Here is an 11,943-nt window from a genome sequence, read left to right on the forward strand (position 1 = left end):
AAAACCAACCACCATTCATAAGGGAGGAAATTTATCGGTATGATTAGGTATTTGATGAGTATTCAGACTAGTGGCCTAGGTGGCCAGATTTGCTTTAAAAAAGCCAAATTCTGGCTTACGGCCCATTTGACTCACGAGTATACCCCTTAGGTTCTGGCAACTCTGCTTAGTGGCAGCAAGGAGGTTGTAGAGTGCCCCATTGGGTATTGGAAGGGCAAGTCTTGTGGATAAACTAATACAGCAGTTCTAAAAGGCTCCTGTATTCTACCAAAGACAACCACAGGGTTCTGTGGTCGCCAGGAGTTGACACAGACTCGACAGCACACTTTACTTTAAAAAGCTCTAAAGGGAACCAACTCCTGCTACCTAGACAAAGAAGCACATCAAAAGGTGTCCCTCGCAGTGGCTGTTGCTAGTATTTCCTTGCATTTCCTTTTAGATTTTGAGCTCTTTGGGGACAGGGAACCATTTTTATTCATCATATCTGTGTCACACAATGCCTAGCCCAAGGTAAGTGAAAGAAACAATTCCATACAAGATGACATTGGGACTTCATAATCTAAGGTTGTTTCCTATTTTATCTCTTGTAGAAAGCATGAGCCCTGTAAAAACATAATGAAATGCCATGCTTCTCGATGCAGCGTTTGAGGTATTTTATTGATATAGCAATCTTATTTCAAATTGGCATTATTACAAAATGTAAAAATCCAGCTAAACCAGAAACATTGAGACATTTTTTCCTGGGCCTTCAGTCACTGATTTTACCTTTCACAAATCTCTCGCCACAATCTCAATCCCCACTGCCAGCCTGATTACACAGGTGCAATATGTGCCAGAATGGCCTGGTATAGATAAATACATCAAGAAAGGCAAAAGCTGTAAAGCTAAATGCATGCAACAGGTTCTACCAGGAAAAAACCCTCAAAGATAACCGCAAGTGAGATCTAAAGAGAATTGCAGAGGCAAGAGTTCAGTTTCAGTCATCTTTGTCTTTTGCTCCATGTTTAAGAATGCGCGTGAACTCAATGTAATTGAAGTTGCCCTTTTTATCAATTGGTGCCTCTCGGAACAACTCATCTACTTCTTCATCTGTAAACCTGTCTCCCATTGTTGTCAGCAGCTCTCTCAGGTAGTCTTCTTGGATGAAGCCTAGAAACACAAAATATCAGGAGAGAGAAAACTGTTTACCAGATTTTCACATGCAAGTAAATTGGGACTAATTGCAGGTAATGTCTGTTAGATGTGTGCAATATGTAAACAAGAGTTTGTATTGCAATACAAAGCGCTACAGCTTTCAAAAGACTTTAACACAGAAGTTAGGGATGTGCACAAACCAGTTTGGCGGTCCTTTTGTGGATCGCTGAGCTGGTTCAAAAGTCTGACGGTTCAGGAAGTTACCTTTAAGGAGCAGGGAGGGTGCTCCCTCACCCCCACGTTTTTCCTGTTGGCACTGTCTGCAAAATTGCTGCCGCCCCATGTCAGCGATTTTGCAGACAGTGCTGGAGGGGGAAACGTAGGATGGTGCTCCCTCCCTGCTCCTTAAAGTTAACGCACCTACCCCGCCGCCAAGCCGGCTGTCCGTGGTTTCATGCACATCCCTAGATAGGATCTACATTTAATGCTTCAGGAAACGAGTGAGGAATTATCCAAAAAGACACTGCAAATAGTAATTGTGGCTCTCTAGCAAGCATTAGAACCATGAAAGGCTTTCAAAAAGAAAAAAGCTTGGACTATCTCTCTATGAGCAGAAAGGTGCTTTCACTTGCATAAGGTGCCCCCCACGTTTGTGCCCCCACCCTTTAAGGCAGATGGTGGGGGGGGGGAGGGTAGAAGAGCACAGTACTTAGGGGCTAGCAGTGAGGATGGGGAAATCATGTATGAGCAGATTTCAGCTCACACTTCCTTGGATATAATTAACTGTACTTAGCTTCCTGGTTTCAAAATCTATACTTGTATTAATGCAAGCAGAGAGTATCTCATGTATCAGAATGGTCTATTTATTTATGAAAACTGCTAAACAGAGTTAGTATAAGTCTTTTTAAATATCAAAATACAGTATCTACCAGGGTGGGGATGAGGCACACCTTCATCTCCTGCTTGTGGGCTTCCCAGAGGCATTTGGTGGGTCATTGTGGGAGACAGGATGCTGGATGGAATAGGCCTTGGGCCTGATCCAGAAGATCTGTTTTTATGAGAGCCCACGATTTAACAGGACTACAGTTTAAGAATGGCTCAAGGATTTAAAGTTCAAGCTCTTTAAAGGCAAGGAATTTGAGATAACTCTTTCTCATCATAAGGATTCTGACGCAACCCTAATTATTTTCTTAGCACATAACAGCTCTTTGGCCTGTGAGCTATTTGTAATCTGCCCTGGAAAGCTGCCCCTTTACGAATATTAACAACAGATGTTCAATCTTGTTTATTGATGCCTCCAAAGTGTTTTATTGCTTGAGCAGCTTTTCACTACTGAAATGAGCAGTACCCTAAAAATCTGTTGCTAATACTTTTTTTTGCTTTAGTTTGATTAAGATACAAACATGAACTTTAATGAAGATCAAAAGCAAATAAGCCATCTTTAATGTTTTAGCTTCTTACCTGTTGCTTCTTCATCAAAACAAGCAAAGGCATTTCTGATTACATCTTCTGGATCAGTGCCATTTAATTTCTCTCCAAACATTGTGAGAAACATGGTGAAGTTTATTGGTCCTGGAGCTTCATTCATCATGGCATCTAGATATTCGTCAGTTGGATTCTTTCCTATAATCAAATTTTATAATATAAGTTGCAGTGATTCCTGGCACTGACAGTACTTGGGAAACAGAAACTCAGAAAGAATTACTAGTTTTCTCTCCTTTCACAGAACCAATGGGAACCTTGAAAAGCTGTACAAGTTAACGGGGGGGGGGGGGGAGGGGGGATAATTACCAAGTGAAGCAAGCATATCATGCAAGTCCTCCTTGTCAATAAAACCATCTCTGTTTTGATCAATCATGTTGAATGCTTCTTTGAACTCCTGAATTTGTGACTGATCAAACATAGCAAACACATTGGAAGTTGCCCGCTGAGGACGCTTCTTGGTGGTCTTGGTCTTTGCCCTTTTGCTCGACATGTTGGTGGTTGGATTCTAGAAGAGAACAAGTACACAGTCACTGGAATCTGTAGCACAGAAGAGTGGCAGTCCATGTTATACAACTGGCCTACTAGGCTATTTTGCCTCATTCTTAAACTTCCATAAAGACAATTACAATAGCTTTCTAAATGAACTTTCTAGCTCAGCATTTTCCAATATTTTTTGCCCCAAGGCACACTTATACCAATAAAATAAAATTGGGGCACACCACAAAACATGTATTTATTTTAGCTTCCTTCCTCTGCCAGTCCACCTGCATGTGTTACTACTGGGCACAGACAGTGTAGGCTCTACCTCCACAACAATGAGTGGTGGCTGTGATTCAGCTCCAAAAAGCAAAGAGTTTAAACTCCCCATTTTTGTAGTAAGTCAGCAGCGCACACTGATCAGGAAACACTGTTCTAGCTTATTATTGAAAGAAAAGTTGAAATACAGTGATATGTGCAAAAAAGGAACCTAGAACAAGATAAATACTAACAGGTTTTTCTTCTTGTAAGAACATCCGTAGGATATACAATAATAACTACAGCATTGGGTTTGAATGTGGAAAAATAAAACCCTACTCATCTAGGAAACTCACTAGGTAGTCTTGGACTACCATGTCATACACTCTCAGCCTAGCCTGTGTTGTTGCGTCACTAAAATGCCACTTTCTACAAAGGAAGTATGAGATACACATCCAAGAATGAAATACGTCATTATCGAGGGGGTACATAATTACATGAGCTTGCAATACTAGGTTGTTCAGCCAGATTTGCTAGTTGAGTTCGACACCAGATTTTGCTCCCATACTATTCAGTTAAGATCCTTTGAGGTAGCAGCCTACATTTAAGGGACACCTATCACTTCTGTTAGTGGCAGTCATTCTATCTACTTGTGAGAGACTTCAGTAACCACTGTTTTTTCAGAAAACTGATCTCCTGTACACTCTCTTTTCAGATGTGTAAAGACAATCTTCTCTGCATATGCCAATTTCCCCCCCTGCAGTTGAGATTTCCTTGCATTTATACTGTTCCTTTGAAAGAGAAGGCAGTGGCTCAAGTTCATAGTTGACTTTATGGCTGTTTGTACATGGCAACAGCAGTTAGGATCAAGGTACATAGTAGCCAAGCATCAGAGTTCACAAGCTCTTCTACATATATCTTACATAGAGGCTGTATAACAGAATGAGGGTTGAGGCACAGAATGACCTCAAATAAGCATTCAGAAAAGTTTTTTTTGGGGGGGCTCACATTAGGATGTATCCCAAGATTTTTAAGTCTCATTGAAATTAAGACTTGTTTCACTTGTGGCTAACATTTTGTTTTAATGATTTCAATGATAAGAACACAAGAACAATCCAGCTGGATCAGGCTCAAGGCCTATCTAGTCCAGCATCCTGTCTCACATAGTGGCCCACCAAATGCCTATGGGAAGCCCACAAGCAAGAGGTGAGGGCCCTCTCTCCTGTTGTTGCTCCCCTGCAACTGGTATTCAGAGGCATCTGGCCTCTGAAGCTGGAGGTATCTTATAGGCACCAGACTAGTAGCCATTGATAGACCTGGCCTCCATGAATTTCTCTAAGCCCCTTTTAAAGCCATCTAAGCTAGTGGCCATTACCACATCCCGTGGCAGAGAATTCCAGATTAATTATGCACCGTATAATGTATTAATTATGTGCTCACTGATGTTTAGTTATTATTTGTTTAGAATAGATATATAAACTGCTTTCAGCAAAAAAGTTCTCAAAACAGTTTTCATAGAAAAAGGAATAAGATAGCTTGCTGTCGCAACACTGATCACAATCTAAAAACAAGCACAAGGGCAACTCCAGCAACAGCCACCAGGAGTGATGAATAGAGTCACTATCTTAAGAAATGCCTCTTTGTGTAATAATTACTATTTTGTTTGCATACAGTCCACAGATAATATCAAACACTGGAAAGTTTTTTTAGCATAAACCAAATAGAAGCATAATTATTAAATAAGACCCCTGCTAACTTGACGAAGAGGCACCTTTTAACGCGGTGATTCTCTTTATTTAGCAGGGGGAAAGCAACTGGCCCTATTCACCCCCAGCACAGTACCTTCAGTTACTGTTGCTGGTGTTTATCTTATGTTTCTTTTTAGACTGTGAGCCCTTTGGGGACAGGGATCCATCTTATTTATTTATTTATTATTTCTCTGTGAAAACCACCCTAAGCCATTTTGGAAGGGCAGTATAGAACTCAAATAAATAACAGTAATAATACTTAAGGTTATTTGTTAATGTTTAATACAGTCAGATGCATTATGCAAATAGTGTATCTCATCAACAGTATTCAATTAACAAGCATCTAAATGTCAAGAATCTTATTTAATAGTCTAAACCAAAACAGAAGCACCTGTAGAGTTTGTTTTAAAAGTTCTTTATTACAAAACAAACAAACAAGAACACCCAACCCCAAAATCACCCTATTACCTAGAAGAGGAGGCAGTTATCACAAAGTTAGTTGTCAGGGAAGACATGAAATCATTTAGAAGTTTGCATCTTTTAGAGTGCAGAGATTATCTCCTTTATAACACAGTGTACTACAATTTGCAACAGTTCTGATATTTAGTTTCTAATGAGAAGTTTTAACTGAAATATTTAAAAATTACAATTATAGTATGAGAATATTTTGGATTTCCTTCAACTTTCTCATGGCTTTTAAGCTCAATTTATTCTAAGACATAAACAATTCTTTCACTAGATGAAAAACAAACCAAGTCATCCCTTATAGTAACAACACATCGATAAAATAATTGGAAACCTTAAAAAATCAAGTACTTTAAGACCTGAATAGGCACGACATTCTACAACTCAAGCCTATATATGAAAGGCAACTACAGATTTCCATTTCATAAAAGTTTTACAACTAACAACCGAAAGCTATTGATTAGCATTAGGAAAACAAACATAGTTCTGGTAATATTACTTTTCACAGCATTCTAAAGCAAGTTTACTTCCCCCCACCCACCCCTGTAGTTGCTTCTATTAAAAAAACAAAAACAGTTTGTTTCTCCATTATAGCAGTTTAGAATACTAGAAAACTGCATTTTAAAGATAAATTTTGTCTCAGTCTGGTCATGTTGCACAAATGTGTAACATTGTTCAGGTAAATCCTAGATTTACAGGCAGGTTTCCTGACAAAGTACCAGCCATAAATTTTTGACAGGGGAATACCTTACCATCCTCTCAAAGACGGCAGCCCAATAGTTTACCAAGCTTCCAAATGGCAGAAGATGTTGTACACGAGTTATATTCTAGGGGAGAGATCTACAAATAGCAGCACTGATTTCATCCACTGATTAACTTCACAATTTAAACCTTGTGTTCCATCTACAACATTCCTCTGACACACAAGAACACAAATATTACTGTCACAGACTAAAAATAAGCTCAAGTATAAAAGTCACCCGACAAAACGTTCATTGCCCTTTCACAGCCAGAAGAACCTAACACGAACAGAGTAGAATGGAAGAGTCCATATTAAAGTAACTTCAATTATCTCAGATTGTAACTGCTCTCTCCACCACCACCTAAGTGGAAGGTCTCATATTTAAATGGATTTAGACATTTTCCTACTTAAATACAACTGCCGTGACATATAAGAAAATCAATTACACATAGTGGTCACTAATGCATACACTTCTTGTGCCCATATGTAGCCTCGTTAGGGCAACCCTATGAAAATAACACTCTCGTTTATCCAAGGCTTTGACCTTCTAACTAGCTGGAACAATAATATGTAATATTTACCAAGTGTGTAGCTGCTGCATATAGAACAAGTGACTAGACATGGTCCTAATATGGCTAAATAGAAGTACACGTTAGGAAAGTTCCTTTACAGGAGAGTGAGAGAAACTGACAACAGGGCATGTATATAAATACAATGGGTTCATCTCAAACACTGATGTTGAGAATATATTCCTCTACTAAGCTTCAGTGTGCCATATAATTTCGAATATACTAAACTAGAATATGTCCAAGATACACAGAAATGTAATTTTGGCTTTGCCACATCACATGTAGCTAGTAGCAAAAGCAAATTGAGTCTAAAATGTTTATTAAGTACTTCTGTAAACTGCAAGATGAAAGAACCAGTTGAACCTCAGTCAACTTACAAAGAAGTTTCCTGTGGATCACATTTTCATGAGTATTCAGTAGATATCCATTTATAACTACCTTTGTGAGTTCAAAAGAAAGAGAACAAACACAACTCATTTTTGTCTTCCTAGCAAAAGCCAACTGAAAGTAAACTGCACCTGGTTGCCTTCTGAATACCTTCATTTCATCTATAATATACTTTGAAGTTTGCTATGTTATATAAAAACTGCACCTTTTATTCTAGATGTATACTGATACTTGGCTGCAGTGTGTTAAGAATAACTTCTAGGTAATTTTGCAGGGAAGCGACACAAAAGTTGATTATTTGGGGAGGGAGGGAGGTGTGCTAGCAACTTCTACACTTAGTTGCAGAGCTGTTGTTTAGTACAGACCCCATTTTAATTTGTAAAAGAGGTTATTCTTCAGAAGCCTGCTGCAGCTCCTTTTATATCAGTTGTTTAGTGAAGTTTTGTTCAGGGATGATTTCCCTGGAACAAAAAGTTGGATTACCTTGTGGTGGTACAAGAAATTGTATTATAGAGTTGCTGCTCTAGGGGATTTGGAGAGAATATTGTTGTCTTAAAGAAACTACAATTAAGGAGCTGAAAATTGTTGTATAATAGAGTACTAGAAAGAGTTTTAGGGGGCACCCCCATGCATGCATATTTTATATTCATTTATATATATTCCAAGCAAAACTAGGAAGACAACAGACATCTCATATGGCTTCCCATGCTATTATACTGACCTTGAAATAGTCAACTAGATGTAAGCAGCTTATTTTTTTTAGTAATTAATCTCAGGAAATGTTTTCGTTCATATTTATATATAGCTATTAGTTCTAACTTAGCTATTTAATCAGCTCAGTTTTTACTTCTGGAGTTGTTTGACAGGGCTTATATGGTAATGAATATTGTAACTGGAATCTTATTGCTAGGAAACCTCCCCTTTAACATGGTTTCCTTTGGAATGCACTAGGCAGGATGCTTTTCCAGGGCTGGGAAAAATATTTCAAATTCCTATGCACTAGCAGCAAATTTCAAGTGCCAAAAAGGTTTCTGGTCTCACTTTATATAGCTGCCATCACTCTAAAATAAACAACCTATTCTTGTAGAACATACATTTAAGCATTTCCACAGCTACTTTGAGCTCTATTTTCACTTAGTTTGCTACTGCATGTGTAATTTCATGGTGAGCTGGGGAAGTTTTAGAAATTTACTGTATTTAACAGTGATGGAGAGAGGAAAAATGATCTACAGAGAATTCTGCTCAGAAGATTATTCACACAAAAGAAAAATGTACATTTTAGGACTTGGTTTTTTAAACAAAGGAAGTTATGAACTGAACTGTCAACTGGAAGCTTCTATTGGATCATACACTGCACTGAAAAATCAACTGCAAGGGAGCAGTTTGGGGCTGCTTCTAGACCAGGCCTGCTCATCTTAGGCCCCCCAGCTGTTTTTGGATTACAACTCCCATAATTCCCAGCCACTGTAGCCAATAGCCAGGGATTATGGGAGTTGTAGGCCAACATCTGCAGGAGGGCCGAAGTTGAGCAGGCCTGTTCTAGACCAAAGCCTCTCCATGGTGTCCCAGGCTGGGGAAATGGCCAGAAGTGCCTTCTATCAGCTTCAGCTGATTCGCCAGCTGCATCCATTTCTTGACATAAACCACCTCTGAACAGTGGTACATATGCTGGTAACCTCCAGACTAGACTACTTCAATGCACTCTATGTGGGGCTGCTTTTGTATGTAGTCCAGAAACTGCAGTTGGTACTAAATGTGGCAACCAGGTTGGCTCTGGGTCATCTCGGAGAGACCATAATACTCACATATTGAAAGAGCTACACTGGTAGCTGATAGGTTTCTGAGCAAAATACAAGGTACTGGTTATAACCTATAAAGCCCTAAATAGTTTAGGCCCTGGGTATTTAAGAGAATGTCTTCTACACCATGAACCCCACTGCCCATTGAGATCATCAGGACAGGTTTGTCTGCAATTGCTACCAGCAGGTCTGTTGGCTATTCAGAGACAGGCCTTCTCTATTGCTGCCCCAAGGCTTTGGAATGCGCTTCCTGCTGAAACAAAGGCTTCTCCATCTCTGACAACTTTTAAAAACTCCTTAAAGATGCATCTGTTCCCCCAGGCTTTTAACTAAATACTGTTTTGATAGTATCAAATTTTATTTTATTTTAATTTAATTTAATACTGTTTCAAAATTTTATTGTAACAAACCGCCCAGAGACACAAGTTTTGGGCAGTATACAAATATGTTAAAACAAACATTTCACAAACACACTCACTCTGACTGAAATAGGCATGCGATCTCATGGGGAGGGGTGGGGGGGGATGCACACACAGCCTGACAGCAGGTCTGAACAAACTGCCCACAGGCTGTCGCAACACAGTTGGGAAATGTAGGCAGGCAAGGCAGAAGCACCAAAAGCTCAGAAGAAAGCAAGCGGACTCTAGTCACTCTTCGTTGACAGTGACAGTCGTTGAAGAGCATTTGGCTTGCAAAGCTCTTCCGCCACCATCTGCGCGTGCGCAGCAAGGCCTGGGCGGCTTCTGCTGCCCTTCCCAGATAAGGCGGGGCGGCGGCGGGGGGCACGCTGCCGGCAACCTGGCTAGTTCTTGGGAAAGGGGGCGCTGCTGCCCCTGCCTCTCCCAAGCCACCCACCACTTGTCTCTTAACTGACAGAATTTTTTTAAAAACTGCCACCAGAGCTTGGCTGCCGCAGCATTCCTCGCCGAGTCTGGCTGCACAACCAGCCAACGACATCCCCGCGTCACCCTTAACAAGATGGGGTACAGTCGAGGAGAGCCCCCCCATGTCAGCTGACAAGGTATCGAGGCCGCTGGCGGCGTCGTGGGGGGGGCAACTCAACCCGCCCGCCCCCACCCCGCTCGCCAATGGCGACCTCGCCCTGCCCCGACGCAGCTCCTGAGGGGAAACAGCGATACCATGGGGCGAGCGACGTCGGGGCCTAGCGGTCACTCCTCTCGGGGGCAGGCAATGGGAGCTGCACCAGCCAGGACTTCCCACAAGCGAAGGGGGAGAATAACAGGGGATGCACGAAGCCTCACACGCCCCCCCCTTGCCCCAATGGGCGCGTCCACCGAGCGAAGCTTTTCTCACTCACCTGAAGGGCGGCAGGCGAGAATCGGCAGTAGGCAAACCCAAGGAGGCAACCACGGCGGCAGGACCACGAACTCGAACAGCCTCAGCACTTCCGGAGAGTGCAACACCGGAATGAACTATCGTCAGGCCACTAGAGGATGGGGGGCGGGGAGAGGAATAAGACGGTTCTAGCAGTAGTGGAGAAAAGCTAGTCAGTAGCTCAGAATCTAGACAAGAGACCGCACAAGAACTCAATTTCTTGTCCTTTACCAGGGTCTCAGTTGTGTTGCGGCCACAAAGCCCGGTGGGAACGGAGTATTGGTTCAAACCTTTTCTCCCTGGACGGCTGCTTGACTTGGTACAGACCCGTGCGCTCACCGCATTCCAAAAAACAAAGGCGGGGACTAAAAGGAAGGGAGGGGCAGTGAGAGAGCGCGCGCGAGAGAGGAGAGGCTGATGCCCTTGTAAGGCGATTGAAAAGCCTTTCCTGTTTGTCACCAACGGGCGGCTTTCACGGCGGTGGTGGTGGTGACGACACAAGGTTCGTCTGGGTCAGGGTGACGTGTCTAGATTGGAACGCCCGAGGCAGGGGAGGGGAGAGGAACGGGGTGGAGTAAGAACTCCATCGACTACAGGAAAGAGCTGATGCCGCCGCCGGTAAACAGAGAGGGTCGTGCGTTCTATGTAGAGTAGGTATAGGCGGTCTCTGCTGTAGTTCGACAGCGGCATGAGGTGCGGTCGCGGGCTCCCAGATTCTTCCTTGCTAAGCTCCAGAGAGGGGAAGAAGCTTAGCCTCACCACCAGGGATAGCATTTCGGGTGTCGGAGGCGCGGGAACGATGCAATGCTCACTCAGCCGGTCGCTATAGCGCTGCAAAGAGTTCTCCTACAAGCACATTATTTACGCTTTCTCGGATTAGAACCGATTTTCTCAGGCAGGAACTCTACCAAGTCTTCTCATTGCTATAGGCTGCACGTGGAAGGTGTTGTTTTTGTTGTTGTTGTTGTTGTTTTTAACTTTTCCATTGGGAAAGAGAGTTGCCTGGAATTACACCCTAATCCAGGGTGGGTTTAGAAAAAATAATCTATGTAACGATTAGGGTGTGGTAGCAGTGATCAAGCTACTGAAGAAACAGGAAAGTTTTTTAAAAGGGAAAGCCTTTGTGGGTGAAAGCATAGTTTAGGCATTTACATTGTGCTTGTGTGGAGATGTCTGTATAGTTTTGCATGAAAGTTTATGCCTTCATTTTAAGTTGAACCTAGGTACAGAGCATTCACTCAAAAACAGGGTTTGAGTAGGAAGTGTGTTACTGGCAAGGTTCAGATGTAATACCAAACTGGAGTTACATGGGGCAGAGGTTGGAAATCCAGTATAAGAACAGCCCTGCTAGAACAAGCCCAAAGCCCATCTAGTCCAGCATTCTGTTTCACACAGTGGCCCAGCAGATGCTGCTGGGAAGCCCACAGACAGGAGCTGAGGGCAAGCCCTCTCTATCCTGCTGTTATTCCTCTGCAACTGGTATTCAGAGGTATCCTGCCTCTGAGGGTGGAGGTGGCCTATAGGCCTCAGACTAGTAGTTGTTG

At 42.2% G+C, this 11,943-nt stretch overlaps 1 protein-coding gene across 3 annotated transcripts; it reads right to left on the bottom strand.

Annotated features, from left to right (window-relative positions):
• Positions 1–638: 638 nt before the first annotated feature.
• Positions 639–10,760, bottom strand: MYL12B (myosin light chain 12B). 3 transcript variants are annotated; one of them, XM_053243343.1, is made up of 4 exons: positions 10,383–10,760; positions 2,926–3,124; positions 2,596–2,757; positions 639–1,149 (listed from the first exon to the last, which is right to left on the bottom strand). In XM_053243343.1, the coding sequence occupies exons 2-4, from the start codon at positions 3,107–3,109 to the stop codon at positions 977–979; spliced, it is 519 nt and encodes a 172-aa protein (XP_053099318.1). In that variant the 5' UTR covers positions 3,110–3,124; positions 10,383–10,760; the 3' UTR covers positions 639–976. The 3 variants fall into 3 exon arrangements, with proteins under 3 accessions (XP_053099318.1, XP_053099317.1, XP_053099315.1); XM_053243342.1 differs by lacking the exon at positions 10,383–10,760 and adding an exon at positions 10,204–10,331; XM_053243340.1 differs by lacking the exon at positions 10,383–10,760 and adding an exon at positions 6,320–6,412.
• Positions 10,761–11,943: the final 1,183 nt, after the last annotated feature.

The sequence above is a fragment of the Hemicordylus capensis genome, chromosome 4, assembly GCF_027244095.1.
Source record: "Hemicordylus capensis ecotype Gifberg chromosome 4, rHemCap1.1.pri, whole genome shotgun sequence".
In the NCBI taxonomy this organism is placed as follows: domain Eukaryota; kingdom Metazoa; phylum Chordata; class Lepidosauria; order Squamata; family Cordylidae; genus Hemicordylus; species Hemicordylus capensis.